Below are 27069 nucleotides of genomic sequence, written 5' to 3' on the forward strand. Positions count from 1 at the left end.
TAGCCAGTAGCAAAGATAAAGAAACAGATCTCCCTGACAAAGTAGGATAGAAAAAAACATGCTGAAAGGGAAATTAGGGTTTTTCGGAGGCAAATTAGAAAAATTATAAAGAATGTATCTTCAATTAGTATAGGACAGCCTAACAGCAAGGATCTTTGATGGCTAGAAATCCTCTTCCTCATCCAGAAACTAGAGCTTGCGTAGGGCCCAGAAATACTGCCTTCAAAGTAGAAATCAGTGTGACCTGAGGCCCAGGAAGCCTAGGGTCAGATTTACTCTCTCAACTTTCACAATTGTGTAACATCTTAATACGTGAATTTTTTATATTAACTTTCCTTCATGTTTTATTTTACTGAAGAGCCTCCAACTCCCCTTCCCTCTGATGTTTATAAGCTGTATTATTTATTTGCAATAATGTGCAAAAATATAATAAATGGAATGTGTGAGTTCCTCTCGCCCAAAACCTACTTACTAGAAGGAACTATCAATTAATAGTTTCTTGTGTTTCTTTTCAGACTCTTTTTGAAAGAAATTCCAATTTTATCTAATTATATATATATAAATTATATTTGTAAGTTTTATATTTATATCTATTTTATACACACACAAATAAAACTATAGCATATGGATTGTTTAACAACTTGTTATTTTAGTTGACAGCATGATCTTATTACAGCTAATTATTTCTTTTAACCTCTAGATAGAATACACTGTTTTAAAGTACTTGAATTTCTTTAGCCTTTTAGATAGACTATTTGCAGTTCATTTCTCATTCATTCAATACGTATTTATTGAATCAACTGTTATGTGAAAGGCACTCTTCCAGGCGTGGGGATTCAATGGTGAACATAGTAGCAAGCCCTTGCCCTAGGAGAATTTATATTCTTATAAGCAGTACTGTAGAAAATATCTCCTTGTACATGTTATCTTTACTTGCTATGTGAATAAATCTGTAGGACAAATTGTTAGACATAGAATTCATGGGTCAAAGGGTATACAGATTTCATGATAAATTTATGATAGATATTGTCAAATTGCTTTTCAACACAAGTTGTACCAGTTTACATTATCACTAACTATACCATCACCAATGTTAGATACCATTAATCTTTATAATCTTTGTCAATAAGGGAAAATATTCATTATTTTAATTTACATTTCTTTGCCTATTAGTGAAATATCTTTTCACATGTTAATTAGCCATTTATAGTTCTTCCATTAATTCCCTATTAATGTTCTTTCCCTATTTTTCTACTGGGTTGTTTGTCTTTTTCATATTGACTTATTATTCTTTATAATTCCTTATTATAGTGGCCTCATATATATCCTCCTAGTATGCTGTTGATCTTTTAACTCTTGTTTATGGTGGTTTTTCCCCCAGTGTAACCAAATTTTTTGATCTTTTCTTTTATGGCTTCTGATTTCACATTGTGCCTAGACCTTAAAACAGCAATCTATGTTTTCTTCTGATAATCTTATTTATATTTTACTTTTAAATATTTAGTATACTTGGAATTTATATAAAGAAGATATTTAACTTTATTCTTATTTTGAAAAATGATATTGAGTTGATAACCCATCCTTTTATACTGATTTGGGGTACCACCATGATACTTCATAATGTATAATCATACACTAAATACACATGGACCTGTTAGCTGTGCTATTCCAGTGATCTGTCTTTTAGTCTACCAGTGCTAAAGACTTTTATAATGTACACTGATTGTGTAGCTTTTTCTCTTTTTTAAGCACTTCTGGAATTTTTCATGTATGTTACTCATCTGGATTAACCTCAGAAAATACATATAAAAATCTATTTAATTTTTATCTTAGTTTGTTTGGGCCTTTATAAGCCCTTGCAAAATCTTTTTAGAATAAGCCAGGTATTAATTAATATAAAATCAAACCCAGTGGAGGCAATCCTGTACCAATAGCTGATTTATTAGGAACAAGTTCCAGAAGAAGAGTGAAAATTCCCCCCACAAAGGGTTTATTTACTTTTTCATTTTTTATTATTATGTAAGAATATGCTTGTTGATGAAAAGGAAAACAGTATAAAAACAAACCTGTGTGCTTCTTTCAGAGAAAGTTAGGTTGTTAATATGACTTACTTTTTAGAATAGAAAGCAATCTTTGAGGGAAAAAAAGTTCTAATGTTAATGTATTTGGTATTACCTGTGAAGAGAATTTGTACCATCAACATCCTTAATGCCGTAAAGAATATATAGAATAACTGAATGCCAACTGAGGTAGAAAGATGGGACTGAGATTGAACTGGTAGGAATTGCTGTGTTTTTCTTTTATAGTGTTTTTGGTTTTTTTTTCCTCAGTCAGTCTCTCTCTCTCTCTCTCTCTCTCTCTCTCTCTCTCTCTCTGTCTGTGTGTGTGTGTGTGTGTGTGTGTGTGTGTGTTAGATGGTGTGCAGGAGGATGGACAGGGAGGTAGGAAGGATGCTTATGAAATAAACATGTTTTATTTTCCAAGAAAAAACTGTAAACTAAAAATTTGAAATCAGTAACAGTTATAATCTCCTTATGCATATCTGCATTTAAGATATAATATTTTCTTTCTTTCAGAAAATAGGAAAACAACAAAGCCTGATCCAAAACAACACCTTAAGATTATTCAGGATCCTGAATACAGACGACTTGGCTGTACTGTAGATATGAACGTTGCACTAGCAACTTTCATACCACATGAGTATGTTTTATATTTTACTACATATTAAAGAGTACTATTACTTGTAAACCTTTATGGATAGTATTATTTTCATGCTATTGCTAAAAGCCTGAATATAAAATGAAAAAAAGTAATTCACCATAATTCTACTACTTCAAACGCATGACATTTCCCCTCTTGTCTGTGTGCTGGTCCATGTTCCTATACATAAATGTAAAAATGTATACAGTTGGAAAACTTCTTCAGCCATAATTAAGATCCTGATGAATATATTTAAAGTTTCTATGACGATTATTAGAAAATTTTTAAATGTAGAATTTGTAAAACCGTTAAATAATGTTTGTATTGCTTTATCTGTTTCAAGTAATGGACCAACCGCAATTAATGAATGCTGCAGTTGGTTCCAGAAGAGAATTGAGGAATTAAATTCAGAGAAGCATCAACTCATGAACTATCATCAGGAACAGGTTTTACCTACTTCTTTTGAACTGCTGTTTTTCTTTGAGTGTTAATACTGTTTCTTGTTGTTGTCGTTGATGTAATATAATTTCATGTTTTCTAGGCAGTTAATTGCCTTTTGGGAAATGTGTTTTATGAACGACTGGCTGGCCATGGTCCTAAACTAGGGCCTGTCACTAGAAAACATCCTTTGGTTACCAGGTATTCCATTTTTGTTTTCTTCTCATTAAAGGTTAAAAATTGAAAATTGTATTAAACTCTTCAAATTAACCTAAATGTTTCCTTTAATGTGTGACTTAGTACATTTCTTAAATTGAAATAGAAGTTTTGATCTGGTAACTAAGCTTAATATTAATTAATTTTGTTAGCCACATCTTTAGTTAGAGAAACTATCATTATTATGAACCAATTTATAATCATTTACATTCATGTTTCTGGAGGACTGCATACTTACTAATAAATTCAACTTTAATCAAATTAAGCAAGCATTTAGTTCCTTATACTTTAAGTAATGTACAACATAGATTAGGCAACTGAAGTGTAGTAAAAACCTTTGCAAAATAATGTCAATACCTCAGTGATTTTCTTAGTAATTTTATGAGATTTTTAAAGTTATTATTTAGAATGTTAATCAGATATGCTATAATACTAACTCAATTTCTCAAATCCTACTAGGTTTACTCAAAATGTCTACTGACGATTTTTTTACCTATATTGTAGTTTATTTCCCATAAATGGTGTCAAACTAATCTTTTCTATTCTATTCACTAGGGAAGAAGTTTAATTTTAATAGCGCTAATTCACATTCCCTCCAAGGAGTTTCTCTGTATGGATTTCATACTTGATTGTATCTCCCTAGATATTTTACTTTCCCTTTTGAAGAAATGCCCCTCTCCACAGAAGAATCTATGATTCATGTCCCAAATAAAGCTTGTTTTCTGATGGCACATAATGGATGGGTAATGGGAGATGATCCCCTTCGAAACTTTGCTGAACCAGGTATATCATTTTTGTTAACTTCTCTATGGATAGGGAAATAAAAGTTCACGGCAAGCTCAAAATATAAATTGTTTATTGATTTTTCCCCCCACTATGCTAGTGTTTTTAAAACTATTTCATTACAGATGCCAGAGGTGCATACAGTTTGAGAGAGAAGAGAAGGGATTGACAGGATGGGATTCACCTTCTTCTTTTCCCTCCTTTCCCTTTCTACCCCTTATCTCCTCAAACAGAATAGCTTTTATATATCTATTTTATATTGTGGTTCTGCCTAAGAGTTTATTTGGGCAACAATTTATTGCATTTTTAAAAGACATTTGAAACCTCTATTATTACAACTATTTACTATAAGAGATATTTTCACTCATTAGCCAGAGGAGTATTTAAGGTATTTGAATGGCAGTTAAACTAGAAACCAGTTGTTTTTAGATTCCCTCTCACTTAATACTAGCATCTTATTTTTCTACAGCTATTTCATTGCCAGGAAGAATTTTGCAGGGGACCTATCAATATATTTATTTTTTAACATTTTAGAATTAGAAGCCTGTTTTAATGACATTAAATTTAATTCAGAAATCTCATTTTTTAAAAAAAAAAGAGTGTAGCTTTGGATTTAAGTATCTCTGCCCTCTCCTTTCTAACCATTCTAAATGAAAAAAGATATTCTGCTCTACACTGTGGATTTAATGTAACCTATTGCCAAAAATTGGTAGCAAGGTGGAGATGGAGCTTTAAATGTTTTTGGTAGAACTATAGCTTTAAAGGCCTACTATTATTGTTTTCCTTCAAGAAGTAACTTAAATTTTTGCCATTAAGCACACATTTTTAGAAGAGACAATAAGGTACAATTTTAGCAAAATAGATATGAGATCCAAATTACTATTAACTTTAAAAAATTTTATCCCATGCTATTTTAGATGTAATTTTAACCTATATATGGTTTGTGTTAGAAATAGTAAATGTGTTTTAAAAACAAGTTTTTCCTTGAAGTAAATGTTTTCATTTTGTTTCTCAAACCATTGAAAGCAAGCTCCTTTCTTAACAGGTTCAGATGTTTATCTAAGGAGAGAACTTATTTGCTGGGGAGACAGTGTTAAATTACGCTATGGGAAAAAACCAGAGGACTGTCCTTATCTCTGGGCACACATGAAAAAATACACTGAAATAACTGCGACTTATTTCCAGGGAGTCCGTCTTGATAACTGTCACTCAACACCTCTTCATGTAGCCGAGGTACAGAAAAACAATTCATCTACATTAAGAAAAGAAATTCAGTATTCTCTCCTAGCTTTCCTTAAATAGAGTATACAAATATATGTTTCCTTTTGCTAGTTGGATACCAACATTGATTTGGTGGTAGTATTTACCACTTGCATAATTTGCATAGTTCTGACAATTTTTTGATGCAGCTGTTATGGAGTACTGGGCTATAAAATGTTTGAGTTAATATTTTTATTTTAAGTTAGGGAAGTACATTATATTGTCTCTGATAATACACACACAACCATATTGCTGTATATATATTATTAAAATATTCATATTTTAATATTAATATTTTAACAGAATTAATCTTATTAATATTTTAATATATAAATATTAATTTGTCTTATTCTTGTTATTTTTAGGTTGCTTTCAATACATTAGTAGCCACTGTGAAGTTGAATAGCTTATTTCATATTATAATGATTATTTAAACCCTAACATTACAGCATATTGAAACTATTTTAGCCTCATTGATTCAATTTTTATTAATTGTTTATAAAAATGTAAATGTAAACATAAAAGTTTTCTATTCCTCTTTGGGTTTTTTACAGTAACTTAAGCAATGCCAACACTTACAGCATTATCTTTTACATTTTGCAGCTTTGTAAACACTTCAAATTTTCATTCTGTTTATAAGATATTTGATAGTTTTCTAGTCACAAGTTAGTGTTCTTTGGAAATGTGTGCTTATCTGAAAACCATCTATTTCTATACTTTTAAAGCAGTATTATAATGTATATGTTTCAAGTCCTGTGATGAAAAATTGATTTGATTTGGAAGAATTTAATGAGCATTAGTTAAGGTGGTAGACGTTTTTTAGCTTCAAAAAATGGCAGAGGATTTTTTGTGTGTGCCTTTATAGCAACATCAAAAAAAATACACTTTTAAGATTGTTATAACATTATGGCAAAAGTTAGAATATTAAAATTTAATTTGCTTAATTTTAAGTTACATAATCCTCTAGGATCTTACTTGATAGAATTTCAAGTATTTTATTAGTCTTTGTGTAAATGTTACGTTAAAAAAAAACTTTTTGGAACTGATCTGATTTCTGATTAAGAGTTTTGGGGGAAAAAAGAAAATAAAAAGAGTTTTGGGGAATTCCCTGGTGGTCCAGTAGTTAGGACTCAGTGCTTTCACTGCAATGGCCCCAGTTCAGTCCCTGGTCAGGGAACTAAGATACTGCAAGCTGCAAAGCATGGCCAAAAAAAAAAAGTTTATTATCATCTGTAGGAAAAACTGGCTTCAGTCTGGTCAGACCTAATCTTTGCAATAGCTAAATGATTCACCAGTAGGGAATTTATCATGAATAGCTTAGTCAAGTGCCTGGAAATTAATGGTCTGATTAGAGGTATTAAAAACAAACATAAAACGGGGGGAAATCCTAGCAGAACTGCAGTGTTATGGTTTACATTTTTTAATGTGACACTAACATTTTTCTTCTTTCTTTTTTCCTCCCCCTTGTGTCCCTATATCTGCAAAATCTAATCTTCCTTTTTAACTGTTATATTGTCTTTATAAATTCTCTTGTTTCCTGTGTGTATTGGTCTGTTTTATGTTTTCTTACATATGCACAATTACTTTATTTGGAAATTCTTCTTGGATTTCCATTTTGTCTTGCTACATGATATTTTCCTTTGTCAAATCCATGCCTAATCTTGCCTCCTCTCCTTCCCCTGCACCATCTTGCTTTTCTCTTTCTGTTACATTTGTAACTGTGCTTTTTGCAGTACATGTTGGATGCTGCTAGGAAATTGCAACCCAATTTATATGTAGTAGCTGAACTGTTCACAGGAAGTGAAGACCTGGACAATATCTTTGTTACTAGACTGGGCATTAGTTCCTTAATAAGAGGTAGGCTTATTGAAAGTGTTTTTCCCATCTAAAGCTTTAGTTTTTGTTTAAGTAGATTAAAAGGCATTTAATAGCTTTATATACAGCATTTAATAATGTTCAACATAGTTACTGTTCTTTTAAATATTCTACTCAGAATTTCCTAGTATAACTTAGTCTGTTTTCATCAGTAAAAATTTCCACTTTGGGGTAAAATATCTCATTTTAACTTGAAAGAGCAGTGGAATGAACTGATGATTCATGAACAAAACCATTTTTTTGGTTGTTGAAAATATACAAATCTGTTTTTCATCTCCTACCTGCCTATGTGATATAATCTTTAGATTTTTCTTCATAGATTTTATATAACCAACATCCTAATAAACGACATATGTTCCCTTTTACCTGAATGAACCATTTCTCTGGTTAAGTTACAGAGAAGACTTTTTTGTCATTTAAACTAATGGACATTTGTTTAAATGTTTAAAGCTGTTTTATTTTTTATAATATTTATGTGGCCTTTTTTTGAAAATCAGTCATGATACGAAATCTAATCTCTTCTTGGACATTGATAATGAAGATTGTTAAAATATTCTGTAATGCCTTGCAGAGGCAATGAGTGCATATGACAGTCATGAAGAGGGCAGACTAGTTTACCGATATGGAGGAGAACCTGTTGGATCCTTCGTTCAGCCCTGTTTGAGGCCTTTAATGCCAGCTATTGCACATGCCCTGTTTATGGATGTTACCCATGATAATGAGTGTCCTATTGTGGTAAGCATCTAACGTGTTTCTTGTACTTACTGATTTTGCTAAATGTTTTGATATTTAGTTCCCTGCTATTTAGTGGTAGTAGTATCCACAAAACTTCAAAATAGTGCCTTAGTGATTGTGATACAAAGGTTTTTGAGAGTTTTGTTATTTGTTTTAAAGCAAATGAATGTATCTTATCAAATGTATTTATGCACTTATCCTTTTACTTCATTATGCTATAGGATGGCACTTTGCATTTGAAAGAAAATAAACTTTGGGTTTTTTTTTGTTTGTTTTTGTTTTTTTATTGTTTTCTAGCATAGGTCAGCATATGATGCTCTCCCAAGTTCCACGATTGTTTCTATGGCATGTTGTGCTAGTGGAAGTACTAAGGGCTATGACGAATTAGTGCCTCATCAGGTTTGTTTGTGTTGTTTTTTAAAATCTACAAGGCAAAAAACTTCAATCATTTTTACCAAAAGTTCTCATTGTAATTAAAACGTACACATGGCTAAGTTTTAATTTTGTTCAGATTTCAGTAGTTTCTGAAGAACGGTTTTACACTAAGTGGAATCCTACAGCATCACCATCCAATTTCGGTGAAGTTAATTTCCAAAGTGGCATCATTGCAGCCAGGTGTGCCATCAATAAACTTCACCAAGAGCTTGGAGCCAAGGGTTTTATTCAGGCAAGAAACTAAATTTTCTAGGTTTCTTTCTTAAGGTTCAATTTTAGAGTCTTCCCAATTTGAGCACTAATGTGTTGTCTCTTTGTTTCTCAGGTGTATGTGGATCAAGTTGATGAAGACATAGTGGCAGTAACAAGACACTCACCTAGTATCCATCAATCAGTTGTATCTGTGTCTAGAACTGCTTTCAGGAATCCCAAGACTTCATTTTACAGCAAGGAAGTGCCTCAAATGTGCATCCCTGGTAATGGGATCTAAAAAGTGTTATTGTGATTATATTGTTAAATTGTTAATAATAATAATAAATATTATTAAATTGTTACATATCGTATATATTGTAACACAGTGCAAGTGTAGATGTAGTTGAGAAAAAGCATTAGAAATTTTTGATAGCTTATATTTTTACTACATGGAACAAAACCTGAAAATACTCTCAAAGGTTAACATTTTTGAGTTGTGAAGTGATTTTGTTTTCATCCTAATACATTCCCTTATCTGCTAATTTGTATAAAATGAACATGTATTTCTTCTATACCCAGGAAAATATATATGTATGTTCATGTGTTTGTATATATGTATATACATATATTCATATGTGTGTCCAAGTGTTTTTATGTATGTGTATACACATATTTACATATATAAACCAAAATGGAAAATAGTTTAATAATTAAGCCTCTTTATAATCCATCCTCACCTACCTTCCTGGCCCTGTGTCACTCCACTATTTCAACCAAATAGATATTTTCACTGTTCCCCAAGTAGTCTTACTTACACTTATTTATGAATTCTTTACATCTTTCAAGGACTAAAGTTTCACCTCCTTTGAGAATCTTTCTCTAAGTATTCAGTGAACTCTCTCTCCTCTGAACATAAAGTAATTATATTCTCTCTATATCACTCTGACACTTAGTTATAAAATACATCCTTGAGATATATCCTTAGTATTGCTTGATTTTTTTCTAGACATGTGTATTTCATTTCCTTCCTTATTATTTCCATTTCCTTCCTTATTATTATATATAATATATTATGGCATAACATGCTCCTGTGCATACAACAGCTGTCCAAGTCTGTTGATTAATTGAGTGAATGAAGATTCCCAAGTCTGTTGATTAATTGAGTGAATGAAGATTCTCATAAAAATCATCATATTCTATATTGGTTGCTAGTTGCTAAATATTCATAACTCCCATTTTTAGAAATTATCAACTTGAATAGTTTCAGAGTTTATTACTTTTTTTGACTAGTCACATGTTTATATTCAGTAATCTTATTTGGTTGTTGCTAATATACATATATAGTTTTACATGGCTGCACTCAGTGTATACAGTAGTTTCTCAGGGATTTTTTTTTGGTCAGTGATCATCCTTAAAACATTTTCCATTTTATCAGTCCACAAAATTGTGATTTTCATTATGTTAAATATTTCATATTTTATTATGTTAGTATTCCATTTTTAATATTTTGGGGTATGTTCAGCAGTGTTCTTTAAGATTTGAATATACACTAGGAATAATTCTTTTTCTTTTGAACAATTTTCTTAGTATATATTTCCAGAAGTAGATTTCTGGATCAAAAAGTCTTTCGTTGTCAGATTAATGGTTCAAATTATTTAAATAATTTAAATAATAATGTTGCAGTTTTATATATCCTTTGGTCCAGCAGTTCTATTCCCAGGTATATATCTGAGAAACTCTTCTGCATTTCCATTAGGAAATATGCACAGAAATATTTATTGTAACATTATTTATAGTAGAGAAAAATAATAACAATGTTAATAAAATGAATGCATTTTGGTATATTCATACAGTGGAATACTATTTGGCATTTGAAATAAATGAGGTAGAGCTAATTTATATTAGCTGAACAAACCTAAAAAATACAGTGTTGTCCAACAGAAAGGAAGTTGCAGAAATGTACATATAACTTGAATCCACTTAAATAAACTTGGACGTATGGAGAATAGTATATATTGCTTAGGGAAACATACATATGTAGCAAAAATTCACAGGATCAATGAACCCCAACCTTCAGGTAGTGGTTGCCTCTGAAGGGGGAGAAAGGGTACACAGGGACATCAGTTGGATTTGGAATGTTTTCTTAAGTGAGGTAAAGAGATCTGGGTGTTTTAAATTTTTCCCTATTTTTTCTGTCTTTGAAATATTCCATTTTTTAAATGTAAGCCTTTCAAGTGATCTACTTTCTCTCCACTCAGTATTAGGAAGGTTGTATATTGTTCCCCAGAGCTAAGCCATTATTACTTGATGAGATCTCTTTTCAAATAAAGCTTTGTTAATTAAGTTGTGATTTTTTTTTAAAGCATTGTGTAAAAGTTGCATCTTGGGTAGAATTATCTACTTTCAGACTGTTTTTTTTAAAAATTAACTGATATTTCATATTCAGCTTTAAGTTAAGTGATTTAAAACCTCTTTACCAATTCTTAATTTCAGATGGTTTAATATGAAATTTTGCTAAAGTTTTTATATATTCCTAGGCAAAATTGAAGAAGTAGTTCTTGAAGCTAGAACTGTTGAGAGAAATACGGAACCTTATAGGAAGGATGCTAATTCAATCAATGGAATGCCAAATATCACAGTAGAAATTAGAGAACATATTCAGGTATTTGGGACTCTCATCCCACTACTGTGTTTAACATTTTAAGGACATTAGAATTATTTATTGAACAGTTTTATATAATATATAATTTTTTTCAAGCTTAATGAAAGTAAAATTGTTAAACAAGCTGGAATTACCACAAAAGGACCCAATGAATATATTCAAGAAATAGAGTTTGAAAATTTGTCTCCTGGAAGTGTTATTATATTCAGGTATGTTAATTAGAGTTCAAACTGTTAACTTTACTTATATTTAAAGTGTTTTACATATCCTGTTAATTTTGAATAAATTATTCCTAAAAATTAACCATATTTTAATTAATGTTTTCAGAGTTAGTCTTGATCCACATGCACAAGCTGCTGTTGGAATTCTTCGAAATCATCTGACACAGTTCAGTCCTCATTTTAAATCTGGGAGTCTTGCTGTTGACAACACAGATCCTATATTAAAAATTCCTTTTGCTTCGTAAGTATGCCTTATTTTATGGTGATTTGCACTTTAATAACTGATAAGTTACCGCAAGCCTGATTTAAGCAGTTTTAAGAGTCCTGTATATCCTTGTTGCTTAAAGGGTGGTCTAAGGACCAGGAGTATTTTCATCACTTAGTGTTAACATTTTGTCCTGTGGCTTGTGCCTGTGTATGCAAGCATGCGCTCTCACTCATACACTCCCAGATAGATAGATAGATAAACATGTATACATATATATGCTATACATATCTATCTACATACACGTCTCTGTACACATATACACACAGTTTTTCTGAACTATTTGAGACTAAGTTGCATACATCAGACTTCTTACCACTTCATTTATTTAATGTCAATGCATTATTCTAATATATGGCTATACCATAATTTATTTCATCAGTCTACATTTTTTGGACAGCTGAATTGCTCCCAATTATTCCCTATTATGTATGTCTTTGTACGTTCATCTTTGCATAAAGCCTTAGTTATTCCTTTACTAATCAGATTAGCCCTTGCTAGGTGGTACCATATAGTACTAAAGAGTATGGGTTTTGAAATTTAAGGCTGGGTTTAACTCCAGCTTCACCACTGTCAGTATGATCTTGAACAAATTATTTAGACTTTCTTCATCTCAGTTTCCTCATCCGGAAAATGGGGCTTATAATAGTTCCTACCTCTTAGATTTTGTAAGGATTAAATAGGATAATGCATATAAAGCACTTAACACAATTCATGGCACATAACGAATACTCAATATATGTTTGGTATCATGAGTACTAGGATAATTTCCAGGGTTGGAATTTCTGAGTTAGACTGTCTGTATATATGAGGCTTTTAATACTGCCAAATCTGCTCCAGAAAGATTATATTAATTAATATTTTCAGCTCTATGTAAAAGAGTCTAGTATCGCACATCCTTACTAATACTGAGTATATATTATTGTAATGTTTAACAGCATAGAGGATGCGACTAGACTGCTAGGGTTTGAGTCTAATTTCAGACTCTTAGCTGTAAGACGTAAAACCTTGGGCAAGTTACCTAAGAGATATAATTATAGTGACTCACAGAATAGTGTTTGACACAGAGTGAGTGATCAGTAAGTGTTAGCTATTAGTCAAATTGGTAAATATAGAATACTTTAAAATGATATCTCAATTTATTTTAAATTTTAAGCTAATTTTTTTGTTCATCAGCCATTTGTATTTATTTGGTGATATGTCATTTTACATATTAGCTCATTTTTCTGTTCCATTCAATTGTTTTTGTTGTTTTTTAAGAGCTTTTATTAATAAGGGTATTAACTCTTAATTCAAATCATACTTAGTAGTTACATTCTAAAGAAAAATCTGTGATGAAGCAGTTTTGTGTTTCTATGGAAGGTTTATAAAATGCACATTCCTCATCAGAGCTACTTAGATTATTTTGGGACAAGATCAAGAAATCTACACTTTAATATGCTTTGCAGGTGATTCTTATGCAAGGAGTTCACTGACTACATCTTGAAAAATACTGCACTAGAATGGACTTGGTACTGAGGCTACTGATAGGTTTGACTCACTCTTGATTCACAAATTGCCGAGGAAGGGTCAGTCCCAGCTGGGAGGAGGGAGGCTAACAAAGACCGAGGGAACAAAGCACAGCTGACAGTTTTCTAAGCTCAGAGGATATGTATTCAGTTATATAAAATGAAATTATATAACTGAGTAGTTAGAAGTGCAAGGAAAGAAAGTAGGGTTTCAGTTGCATTCAGGTGTAGTCATTTACACAATCTCACTGCTAACTGGACAAAGGGAAACCAAGGCGATGATAGTTAAAACTTCCTTCTGCTCATTATCAAGAAACATCTTTATCTAAGAAAATCTGGTTTCTTAAACAACCAAGCTGAAGGGTAATGCAACCTTAGGAGCTGAAAGGAGAAGAGGAGAGGAATGTAGCAGTAGAGTAACACATGATTTCTAAGGTCAGTAACTGTGACTTTTGATTATACTTTTATTGGTCCTTTGATAATTATTTTGAGTTTAAGATAATTAGCATAAAAAGTTCTTATTGCCCCACATAGGAGAATATAAAGAAGAGGAAAAACTAAGTCTGAACTAGAAAGATTAAAAACAAATTTATAAGATAAAGGATATAGCAACCAAAAGATTTTTCCAGTATACTTCTAATTAATAAAATTTAGCACTTGATTATTTCTTTGGCTTGGGAGAAATGTTACTTCTAATTGAGTTTTTAGCATGTTTATCCTCTAATTATTATGTATAAATGTATATTGTGTACAATGTATAGTATAATGCTGAGTTCCTAAAACATACATTGCTAAAACATTTTTTGTTATGATTCAGATTTTCTTTATTTTTATTGAGAGCAAGTGAAATTTCAGTATGTTTAACCAGTTTTCTTTATTTTCCAACTTTTAGTATTGCCTCTAAATTAACTTTGGCTGAGCTAAATCAGGTACTTTACCGATGTGAATCAGAAGAACAAGAAGATGGTGGAGGGTGTTATAACATACCAAACTGGTCATCTCTTAAATATGCAGGTCTTCAAGGTAAGCAAGTATAAGGATAGTGAAACTTTTTGGGGTTTTTTGTTTTTGTTTTTGTATTTAAGGGTCATATGATGTCTTCCTTATAGGAATAAGAGTATGGGCTCAGAGTTCAACTGCTTTGGTTCAAATTATGGCTCTGCCACCTACTCATTGACCTCTGGCAAGTAACTTAAATTCTCTGTGCCCCAACTTCTGCCTCCATAAAATGTGAATAATATTGTCTGATTCATAGACTTTTATGAGGGTTAAATGAGATCATTCGTTTGGGCTCCAAATGGGACTAGGTTGTAAATATATTCATCTTCCTTTTTTGTCTAATTGGAAATATTTTTTTGTTGCATATTTGTTTTAACCTACAAAGAGAACTTTCAGTTAAATATTATGCAGTTAGAGTAGTTGTAAAGTGGGATACAGGAACTAAATATTTAACTCTCAGTTTAATTCATTTGGCTGGTAATATTTTCTTAGATTTTTATCTAGGAAATTTGGTTTCTCACACATGTATTCCTGGTTCATATAGTTTCCCACTTATCAAACCTCCTTTTCAACTCCTTATTTCTCTGTCCATCTAACCCATCTTTAAGGGCCAATTCAATTCTTAACATCTTCCACAAATCCTTCCTTAACTATTGCTTTCACAGTAATTTCTTTGTCCTTCAGACACCCATTGCATTTATCTATTATGTCTCTTATTAGCCCTTGGAATTTACTGCCTTATTTTAATAATAAATATAATTTTTGTATGAATCTTTATTATGGTGGTCAAGAAATAGGCTTTAGAACCACACTTTGTGGGTTGCACTGACTAGCTGTATAACTATATGGTAAACTCTCTGTGGCTCAGTTTTCTCATCTGTAAAATGAAGATAAAAACAGAATCTACCACAAGGGGTTACTGTTAGGATTAAATGAATTAATACATGTAAAGTACTTAGACAATGCTTATAGTTCATAGTAAGTATTCAGTGATAATTAGCTTTAAAACTCCACTACGTAGACTGTACCTTGAGAAAGAACAATGTTTGCCTTTTGGGGGATTCTTGGTTTTTAGCTTTCATACCTTCTACAAAATCAAGCACATAAGAAGCTCTCAATAAAAATTTGTAAGACTTTTTGTGCTTATGACATTTTGTTTTTTTCTAAAATATTCTCATTTTCAACAAAAAATGTTTTGTGCTGTGAGTAATAAAGAAATATACATCTTACCACTCTTAAGCAGATACCTACCATTTTCACTCTGAGCTGTTAAACTCCTTCTGTTTGCCTGAAAAGACCATACTTGTGTGAACTTCTTTTCTGGCCTTTATGTTTCTTAAAGTTAAGTCCGGTTTTTTACTAATTTCTCTTTACCTTCTCATGAAATGATTTTTCTCATTCTTTCTAAGTATAATTGCCCTTCCCTGATTTATTTTTTACTCTATACCAATCCCTTTACCCTCTGGCAATTTAGTATTTCCAGCAGCCACCTGATATTTCCAGCAGGCAGTTAATAGCAACCTCAGATTAAATCACACTTAACCATTTCACCGACCTTTCTCTCCTCTAACCAAAATCCCCCTTCCCTACTTCTTGTAACAATACATATTCAGTCATGTTGGAATCCAGGAATCCACTTTTGGACCTGCCCCTTTTATCCTCACATTTGATAAATAATTAATCAAAATTATTGTATATGTGTTCACCCCATATCAATAATCATGACTTCTGGATTTTTTTCTGTATTCTCTTTTGGTATACTATTTCCTTTTTATTTCCGCGGTTATCATCCTGTCTAGGACTAAGTCCTGTCTACAAAACCAACTAACCAGTTTTCCAACCTCTTGATACCTTTTCCACAAATCATACCATCCCATTGGGTATCATCAGACCTCTCTTCTAAAACACTGCTCCGTCAGTGGAGCTAACACTTAGTGTTAGTGGAGCTAACACTTACTGAGCAATATTTACCTTCCCTGAAAATGCTAGGGTGTATATAGACCATTATTTTATACTGTCTTGTTTTCTAGATTTTTTTATATTTTAAGCTTTGTTTCCTAAAGAAGATTATAAGCTTCCTGAAGGAAAGAATATCTTAAATTTATATATTTATTTTTTAATTTCTCAAAACATGCTATATACACAGTAAAATTAATTAAATTCTAACTAAATAAATTTATTTGAAATGAAGTCAATGAAGCCAATGTAATTTTTTAAGGTGGAAATTACTACCTTATTAAATAATGAAAGTTGTACTCTTGCTCTGTCATTGAAATAATAGAATGTGCTATATATGCATAGGAATTCTAATACTTCTATCTGAGTAGTACTTGAGGATATGCCTGTATACCTCATTTTGATACTTCATTTAGTTCCAAGTACCTCCTGTTATATTTCAAAGAGCCTCTCCAAAACAGACTTTATTTATTACCACCATAGGTGCTCTTGCTGTCTCTGAAACCAGTTCTATGATTTTCTTAAATCTTGCCTGAATATTAAGGAATCCACCACTTTCCAACTGTGAAAAGATATAGACTTATCAGTTTTCTTCCCCCAGATCCTTAGGGCAGGGAAGCTATGCCAATTGCCTTTGAATATTGTGATATTAAAATTCAAAAGAGCAGGACCAGCCCCAGAAAATAGGAATCTAGGAAAACTCCGCATAGCTCCTGTGACAGCAGTCCCCTTCAGTATGCCTTTGTATCTTGGTTCAAGTCAGTGTTGCTACACTTATCTCCAGCCCTGGGAAGTGCCACTAAGGACTGTGCAGTCCTTCTGTCTACCTGTATATGTGTTCACCCCAAATCACTAGAGACTAGCAGCAGCCCAGGCTCTGAGAACAAACTACCTTTGCCAGTGATTAAATTGTCATGATATTTCTCTGAATTTTCAGGATTAATGTCCATATTGGCAGAAATAAGACCAAAGAATGACTTGGGGCATCCCTTTTGTGATAATTTGAGATCTGGAGACTGGATGATTGACTATGTCAGTAACCGGCTTATTTCACGGTCAGGAACCATTGCTGAAGTAAGTAAAGCTATATTCTAGTCCAGAAAAACAAGGGCACAATAAGAAGTATATTAACATACTACATATAATATTTATATTGTTTTCTAACCTGAAACATTATTTTCTAAACTGAAACATTTTCCTCCCTTCATCGTCTTTCAGTTCTAATACGTGAATATCTGGTTAATAGATTGCTAGATAGTAGAATTGCATGTTTGGATTTAGCTTTTAAAATACATCTAGCCTATAAGCACATCAAATTAACTTTTAAAATTATTTTATAACAGGTTGGTAAATGGTTGCAGGCTATGTTCTTCTACCTGAAGCAGATCCCACGTTACCTTATCCCTTGTTACTTTGATGCTATATTAATTGGTGCATATACCACTCTCCTGGATATAGCATGGAAGCAGATGTCAAGGTATATCCAGCAAAGCTTGAGTAGATAAGCATGTTTGTGTAGAAGCCACATACAGTCAGTTTAAACACTCTTAAAAGACCAAAACATGAGGAATTGTCATACACGCATAGAGCTGAAAAAGTTGATAAGTGGATAGTAAATTTATTAACATCCTTTAATCTGGAGCACACAAAAACAAACAGTTATTAAAATCTGTTCTATAAAACTAAAAAACGTATTGATGGGAAATTTTAATTGTTTTATGTTATCTGTTTCTATTTATTCTTTGACTTGTTAAATTAAGGGATACAATTTCATAAATCTACACACAGCATTCTTTTTTCTAATTTTTCATTAATTAACAGAAAAAATATTCTGCTATTATTATAAAGGAAATTTGCCTTTTTTGGTGAATTTCCCTAAAATGAAACCACAGGTCGGAATGTACCAGTGAAGAGCTGCCAAATCAATTTGGGCATGATTTCAGAAAGAACAAAACTTCAGCCCTACCATTTGTTTTACAGCAGGCCTTTTAAAGCCAGCTAGACAGAATACTGGGTGAAATGAAAGCAGTTCTGAAACCTTATCCAAATTGAAAATTTTGTTCTACTGATATTAGCATTGTTACACATTTGTGTAGAGAGACTTTTTGAAGGGAAGAAACCAAGTAAAATAATACTGCCAAAAATTTTTGAATCAATGGGTGTAAAATTTCAGGTATGCAAGATAAGTAAGTTTTGAGATCTGATGTACAACATTGTGGCTATAAATAACAATATTGTGTTGTACTCTTAAATATCTGTTTTACACAGGTAGGTCTCAACTTAGTTGTTCTTACCCTAATAAAATTTTTTGAATAAATAAATGAATAATAAAAAATTTTGTATTTCTACACATAATATTTTGAACTCTATAACATTGTTGCAGCTTTGTTCAGAACGGTTCTACCTTTGTGAAACACCTTTCCCTGGGTTCAGTCCAAATGTGTGGAGTAGGAAAATCCCCTTCTCTGCCACTTCTTTCACCTTCCCTTATGGATGTACCATGCAGGCTGAATGAAATCACAAGAGAGAAGGAGCAGTGTTGTGTGTCTCTAGCCGCAGGTAAGAAATTATGTACAAGGTTAAATGTGTAAGTCAGAATTAGAGAGGACATTATGAAGAAATTATTATTAAAAAAACTCATGATGTTATTCAAGATTTCATGTTACTGCTTAGTAAAATTTCATAGGTATTCACTTGTAAAAATAATAACCGTTCTAACTATTTAATTACCACTGTGCACCAGACATTTATTTATGTGCATTTTTTATTGTGGCCAGTTAATCCTTTTTCGCATGTTTATTTTTCCAACTTATGACATTTTGCTTTTTTTAATCAAATTTGTTTTACTACCCTTTTTCCATTACACTATACTTGTTTCCCAATATTAAAAATTAACCCAACCTTGTAAAATTAACCCAACCAAGTTATAAAACACGAAACAAATGTTAAATAATTTTTATTATGTGTCTAATTGCAATCAAATGCTTTCAGCTCTATTGGTATTTTTCCTGAAAGTAGATTTAAAACCTGAATCAAGTAACAAGTTGAAATCTAAGCAAAATAGGCTTTTGGTTTCTTCTTAATAAATTTCAAGCTATTTCTAAGAAGTATTTAATATTTGAGTCCACTGAAGTTTAGAACTTTCCAAACTAAACTGAAAAATACTAAGTGCAGGATGAAAGTAACAGTGTTGTCCTTGTGAATTCCTCTGTTTACCCTTAAATTTGCATTTGATCAGACCAAGAAAAAAGACCTAGTGGACCCAACAACTAAAAAAGAAGTTAACTTTTCATTTGGAATGATCATGTGAACCTTCTGAAATGTTTTAATTATGTAATTGTGTTTTAGATTTTCACTCAACTATTTGATCTCCTTCTGGTACTTTCTCCTGTGAATCCATGCAGATGGTCATAAAACTGAACAGGACCATTGTGAAAAAAAGTTGATAGGCAGAATTTGATTTTAAAGCTTATTGTTTAGAAGCCTATTACATAGAATAGTGATCTCAACATTTTTGATTATTCACTGCTGTTGTTAAGTACTCCCAAAATAAATATACTGATATATTGATATCATAAATGATATACTGATATAAGTTATGATACTTGGTATGTTTACATATCAGGTACAATGTAAAACAAAAAGAGAAACCAAAAATATAAGTTCATAAATATAAATAAAAGTTCTGGGATTTCTTTCTAACATGCTAAAGGAGAGTTTTATATACTCCATACTAACAATATATAGGACTGTACTCAGATTTGCAGATAGATTTCTTCATCTCAGTTTTAAATGAATACAAAGGCCAGGAATACCTTCCTTTGGTGACAGTGGTGCAATATATATATATAATTATAAGCTTTTATAATAATTGACAAGGTAGAAATCATTCAGAAGATGTGTGATCTTAAGTCATATACTCTGAGAGGTCAAAAAGTTAATACAAACATTTCCACACATCAGTGCTAGAGATTTTATAGTTTTGACTTTTTAACAAAGACTAACTGCCTGTATTTTGGGGCATACCAACTCAAACTCACCCTTGGATCTATCTATACTTATATTTTATGCAAGGTGTTAAGTGGGTTAAAGTACCAGAAAGTCTGTGCCACACAGAGTACTGTATGTATGTATATATATATATATATATATATATATATATATATATATATATATATATTTGTGATAGCTGCTGTCATCATCATCATCAGAATTACATCATCAACCATATATTGGGTTGGCCAACAGGTTCCTTCGATTTTTAAATGAAAAATAAAAGACATGTTTTTAATTTTCACCAAGAAGTTTATTGAACATCATATGCACCATTTTGTTCCATTACCTTCCCAAAACTTTTTATCTTTTTGAGCAAAGAACTGTTCCAGGTGCCTTTTACAGTCTTCCAGGGAATTGAATTTTTTTTTTTTCCATTAAGAGAATTTTGTAAAGACCGAAATGAATGGAAATCCAAAGGTTCGATGTCTGGTGAATACAGCGGATGAATCAGAACTTCCCAGCCAAGATGTACCAGTTTTTGACTGGTCATCAAAGAAACATGTTGTCTTGTGTTATCCTGATGGAAGATGATGAGTTTTCTGTCAACTAATCCCAGACGCTTTTCGTCGAGTGCTGCTTTCAGTTGGTCTAATTGGGAGCCGTACTTGTCGGAATTAATCATTTAGTTCTCCGGAAGGAGCTCATAATAGAGGACTCCCTTCCAATCCCACCATATACACACATCACCTTCTTTGGATGAAGACCGGCCTTTGGTGTGGTTGGTGGTGGTTCATTTTGCTTGCCCCACGATCTCTTCCGTTCCACATTGTTGTACAGTACCCACTTTTCATCACCTGTCACAATTTGTTTTAAAAATGGAATGTTTTCGTTATGTTGCAGTAGAGAATCTCATGTGGAAACGGTCAAGAAGGTTTTCCTCACTTAACTTATGTAGAACCCAAGATCAAAGTGATTAACATAACCAAGCTGGTGCAAATGATTTTCAGTGCTTGATTTGGATATTTTGAGTATGTCGGCTGTCTCCCATGTGGTATAATGTTGATTGTTCTCAATTAATGTCTCAATTTGATCACTTTCAACTTCAACTGGTCTACCTGATCATGGCGCATCATCCAGCGAGAAATCTCCAAAACAAAACTTCGCAAACCACTTTTGACAAGTTATCAGTCACAGCACCTTTCCATACACTGCACAAATCTTTTTGTGCGTTTCAGTTTCATTTTTACCTTTCTTGAAATAATAAAGCATAATATGCCAAAAATGTTGCTTTTTTTCTTCCATCTTCCATATTAAAATGGCTACACAAAAATTCACCAATTTTGATAAGTTTTTTTTTTAATGCACGCTGATATGACAGCTGTCACAATACAGTATAACAAAATTATTTTGAATGAAGTTAAAGACAACTAAGCTCTACTAGAGCCATCTTACGGAAAAAACCAAACGAACTTTTTGGCCAACCCAGTATATAAACTGTATATGTGAACCATGTATAAATGATACACAGAGTGTTTAGGGAAATTTTGTACCACTGTTTGAAAGACAATATAGAAAGAAACGTCTGATGTTACCTTTAGTTCTGATGTTTTCTTAACAGAAGAATATACAAGGTGAAGACCCAATAAACAGAAACTTAAAGTTTTGTGAAGTATTGCCAATTTTTGTTTATCTTAGTCAAATTCTTTCACCTCTCAATTTACCTTTTATAATTAATCTTTTATTTCATTCATTCAGTAAATTTTTATAGTGATATGTACCAGTTACAATTTTCAGTGATATACTTTGGTAAACAATGCAAATGAGATTTCTGTTATCATGAATCTTATTTTCTATTGGGGAGAGACATTCATTCAACAAACCAGAAAACAAACAAGATATTGTCAAATAGTGTTAAGTGCTTAGAAAATAGTTATGAATGAATGCTGTGAACATTTTATGACCTCAGTTTTCCCTTCCTAAAATATTTGTTACATTTACTTCAGCATAGTTGGTTTTCTTGAGTGAAATGCTAATTTCCTTTGCTTTACCTTCCTACTGATTATTGTTTTTAGTACAAGTACAGATAACAATTATATTCTTTTCATGTTTTGTAAGAAACCAATCTAAAAGTAAAATTTTTGATTTTATCCACCAGTCACTCTGTTTTACTTCATGCATAAAAGCTGCAGTTACCTAGAATGTTCAAGTTATTTGGCATCTGAAATCCTTGTTTTCATCTGTAAAAATTGTCTCTGGCTAACAAACTATAACACTTCTAAGTCATTTTAAGTCAATGGGAAATTTGGTAATAAAGTAACTCTATAGTGATAGATTAATAAACATTTAATTATGTATCATTAAGGTAATCATCTCATATTTAGATTAATTTATTGCCTTCAAATTGCACATAGGACCTTTTAAAATATATCATTACTATTATATTAAGAGTTCCTTGATGTGTTAGATATTTGACCTCTGATTTTAATCTTTAACATTAATTTACTAAAAGAAAGTTTATCTGTGTTTAAAGACTCACACATTTGAACCAATTCAGATAAGCATCGCTCTCTAGCACTGATTCTTAATCTATTTTGGGTGACAGATTCCTTTAAGAATCAGATATGATTATGGAACCTCATCACACAAAAGTTGACATAAGTATAGCCATACATTCTGCAGATACCATAAGAGGGTTTGAAGACTCTTTTTAGCTCATCCTTGACCCCCAAGTTTAGAGCAACTCATCTATAGTAATGGAGTTCATAGGTTTGTGTATATTAAGGTTAATATATTACTTTGTTGTGTTTTCTGTTAGGCTTACCTCACTTTTCTTCTGGTATTTTCCGCTGCTGGGGGAGGGATACTTTTATTGCCCTTAGAGGTCTGCTGCTGATTACTGGACGCTACTTGGAGGCCAGGTAGGAAATCTCTAAAAAGTTGCAATGCAGGTTTATGTTCGAATGTTTTTCACATGCTCTTTAAACTTTTCTTATTCATCTATTCTCAACATTTGGGAGGCATGTTTTCCTTAGGTGTGTTTTTTAATTTTATTTTTTATATATTCAATTAATAGGATCATAGAATTTCAAAGAAGTGAAAATCTTTAAAGATACCAAATTCTAACCCTTCATGTTACAGATCAGGTTATCTTTAGCATTTGCTACTTTATTTCAAGTAAAACTAAAAAATGTATAACCATATTACTAACATCACTCACTAAAGAGTAAAATTTCTATGCCCAAGTTAAGTGTAAGAACTCAGATGAACTTTTAGGTAAAATTGGAAAGTCTGCCATTTTTTGTTCTTCCATAATGAAGGCATTGCTGGCTTTTTGACGGAGTCTGGTAGAAAGAATTATAATACCAGGTTTTCTTCTTTTTAATGTCAGACCTCGTAACCTCCAGTTTTATGTTTTCTAGACTTAAAATAGTGTTTTCTTATGTCACAATATTATGTATGAATTTATCAGAGGTAGAAAAGAAAGGCTCTACATCAGTGCTGTATAGTGTTCCACAAATCCTCAGTGTCACCATCATCTGACAGCTTGTTAGAAATGCAAATTCTTGATCTCTATGCTGGATCTGCTGAATCCAAACCTGGGGGTGGAAAGGGCAGAGTTGGCAGATGGCAATCTGTGTTTTCACGGGGTCTCCAGGTGATTTTCAGCAGCCTAAGACTAAAGTTTGAAATCACTGCTCTGCAAGTTAAAACTTGTAGCAAAAAAAGCATTTATATGATACCTTATTTTGATGTCACCCAAGAAATAACTGGAGGTTTGCCTCTCCAAATGACAAGTTTTATTTCTGATCCTTTTAAAATTGGAAATTTCTAAGTGAGCATCTAAAATGTATTATATGCTTCCCTATACTAACCTAATATATAATAAGACATTTTATTATGGACTTAAGATACTATTATGGGGCTATAGAAATTTGGGAGGCTGTGTGCTTCTTCCCCAAATGCCCCTAAATGACCCTGATTAAGAATTAGGAAGTGGAACGTCAGGAGCATAGTATAGTGGTTAAGAACTTGGGTTTGGGCCAGACTACCAGGTTCTAATCCTGGTTCCAAATGCCCGCCTGACAAATTATTTGTTCTCTTTGTGCTCTTCGTAGAATGGTTATAGCACTTACCTTATAGGGTTTTTGTGAGGATTAAATAAGCTAATACAGTTAAAGTATCTAGAGCAATGTCTGCCACATGCTAAGCACTCCATAAATGCTCATTTTAAAAATAATTACTGTTACTTTTATTGTTATCTGGGCTCCCAATGATCACTTCTATGTACTGTCAAAATTTTCTGCTACTTAGTTTTACATATGACTGTCTAGATCAGGCATCAGCTAACTATGGCCTGTCAATTGTTTTGTATGACCTATGAGCTAAGAATGGCTCTTACATTTTTAAAGGATCATTAAATATATATATATATATATATATATATATATATATATATATATGATGAGACCATATATGGCCAACAAAGCCTAAAATATTTACTATCTGACCCTTTAGAGAAAAAAAGTTTGCTTACCCCTGATCTAGATGATTTCCCAGAATATAATGCATTTGTTACGGTAGTGCTAGCTGCTATGAATTATAAACTCTTAAATTTCAATGGCTTTTCACAAACGAAATTCATTTGCTTCTGATCCTGTACGGGTGTTGAGGAGGGAACTTTCTACTTAGTGGTGAAGGGATATAGGCTTCTTTATATTCAGGATATACCATCTTCCAGGGACTCTAGGTTCTCTCCAGTCAGCTGGCAGAGAGCGAAAGAGAGCCTGAGGAACACACACCTGTTCCATGTACTTAACATTCTTTTGCCTTAGAATGCAGTCATCTGGCCACAGCCAAGTGTAAGGTAGGCTGGGATGTATAGGAAAGCCATTTTGGTGGACACATGGATGTCTCTACCACAGATAGTTCTACTTCCACCCTCTGCAGAGATGTTCATGGACAGAGGACTTTTTATTCAACTTTCTCATGTATGACATGTTCTAGATGATTAAGATTGCTAATACTCTGACTTTTTATTAATTGGAAGTATCACAGTCCATACTAACACTTTTGTACTGTGAAGATAAAAAGTTCCTCTTACACTATAATTTAAGAGATGGGCATGGGACTTCCCTGGTAGCGCAGTGGTTAAAAGCCCACCTGCCAATGCAGGGGACACGGGTTCAATCCCTGGTCCGGGAAGATCTCACATGCCACGGAGCAACTAAGCCTGTGCGCCACAACTACTGAGCCCATGTACCACAACTACTGAAGCCCGCATGCCTAGAGCCCGTGTCCTGCAACAAGAGAAGCCACTGCAATGAGAAGCCCGCACACTGCAATGAAGAGTAGTCCCCACTCACCACAACTAGAGAAAGCCCATGCACAGCAATGAAGACACAACACAGCCAAAAATTTTTTAAAAATTTTTTAAAAAGAAATGGGCATTGAACTGATATATAGAATTAATTAAATTTCTAAATGGTTTAGCCAAAAAGCATTGAGGCCTAGAGATTTTAAATGCCTTTTCCAAGGTCATACAGATGGCAACACTAGGATTTAAATCTCAGTCTTCTTATTTCTCAGTTTCATGCTCTTTCTAGAATGCCATGCCATCTTACAAAGTTGTCATTTGGTGTATGATAGTAGAATAACACTTTGAAAGATAAAACTTTCTCTACAAGTTTTTGAAAATAAATTATGTTTTTCAAGGTCAGTTTTTACCCATTTATTTTCTTATATGGTTGTTTTATTCTTGGTATCTGCTACTTAAAGTAATAAGATTCATGTTCTTAGTTCCTCAGATTTTGAAATACGAGGGATTTCAAAAGTAAAACCTAGAGCTATGAGGGACCTTAAAAATCACCCAGTCCAATCCCAAACTCCACAGATGAAAAAAAATTCTCCCAGAGGTGGTTAGTCACACAGATTGTTAGAGAGAAAGACAGGGCTAAGATCAAGGTTCCTGACTTTTAATTCAGTGCTTATTTTATATTATGACCTCTTTCTACATGAAAATACAAAGAAATATGGGCAGGAGAGAAAATACATAAAAAATAATGATTACCAAGAGTAACTTTTTTGTCTTCAATTTTTTAAGTGATTGTTTTCATGTCAAATGATTCACCTAATTCTGTTGTTTTAGGAATATTATTTTAGCATTTGCTGGTACCCTGAGACATGGTCTCATTCCTAATCTCCTGGGTGAAGGAACTTATGCCAGATACAACTGCCGAGATGCTGTGTGGTGGTGGCTGCAGTGTATTCAGGATTATTGTAAAATGGTCCCAAATGGTCTAGACATTCTCAGGTGCCCAGTTTCCAGAATGTATCCTACAGATGATTCTGCTCCTTTGTCTGCTGGTACACTGGTAAAGATCATTTCTTAAAATAATTTTTTTTCCTGAAAAATGACTTTTAGCTTCTAATATAAAATACATGTAAAATTAAGAATCTGAATCTTACAAATTCTTCAAATATTGGTATTTATTTAGCACCTGCTGCTACTATGAGAGATTACAGAGATAAGACTTGCTGTTTGCCTAAAGAGCTTGCAACATGGTAGAAGAGGTGATGTGTATATAATACAATCATTGCAAAAAAGAGGGAAGTGCTATGTAGTCTCATAAAAGAAAGAGAGATGATCTAGTAGGTGGGTCTCAGGGAGGACTACAGAAAGTAACTAAAATTTCACCTAAACTAAACCTTGAAAGGTGAGTAGGATTTCATCAGAGATGAGGGAAGTTGTGAGAAGATATTAAAGATGAAATGAATAATAAAGCACAGGGTGGATTGGCGCACAGTTTAGGACATACTGCTCAGTCTAGT

General features: G+C 32.6%; 1 protein-coding gene across 6 annotated transcripts in view; it reads left to right on the forward strand.

The window, feature by feature from the left end:
* The window catches only part of AGL (amylo-alpha-1, 6-glucosidase, 4-alpha-glucanotransferase), a 75809-nt gene that overhangs the window by 21404 nt on the left and 27336 nt on the right, over positions 1-27069 (forward strand). For 3 of the 6 annotated variants that reach the window (XM_065887128.1, XM_065887156.1, XM_065887172.1), the window contains 19 exons: positions 2577-2700; positions 3044-3146; positions 3242-3339; positions 3998-4137; positions 5183-5370; positions 7131-7254; positions 7844-8007; positions 8305-8406; positions 8519-8674; positions 8768-8918; positions 11172-11296; positions 11393-11505; positions 11624-11758; positions 14183-14313; positions 17183-17319; positions 17589-17722; positions 18629-18804; positions 23057-23159; positions 26387-26612. In XM_065887128.1, the coding sequence (XP_065743200.1) occupies positions 2577-2700; positions 3044-3146; positions 3242-3339; positions 3998-4137; positions 5183-5370; positions 7131-7254; positions 7844-8007; positions 8305-8406; positions 8519-8674; positions 8768-8918; positions 11172-11296; positions 11393-11505; positions 11624-11758; positions 14183-14313; positions 17183-17319; positions 17589-17722; positions 18629-18804; positions 23057-23159; positions 26387-26612 (2630 nt within the window). The remainder of the gene's footprint in view (positions 1-2576; positions 2701-3043; positions 3147-3241; positions 3340-3997; positions 4138-5182; positions 5371-7130; positions 7255-7843; positions 8008-8304; positions 8407-8518; positions 8675-8767; positions 8919-11171; positions 11297-11392; positions 11506-11623; positions 11759-14182; positions 14314-17182; positions 17320-17588; positions 17723-18628; positions 18805-23056; positions 23160-26386; positions 26613-27069) is intronic. The other 3 variants (XM_065887137.1, XM_065887164.1, XM_065887146.1) reach the window with 3 other exon arrangements.

Source organism: Phocoena phocoena, chromosome 1 (assembly GCF_963924675.1).
Source record: "Phocoena phocoena chromosome 1, mPhoPho1.1, whole genome shotgun sequence".
NCBI lineage: Eukaryota > Metazoa > Chordata > Mammalia > Artiodactyla > Phocoenidae > Phocoena > Phocoena phocoena.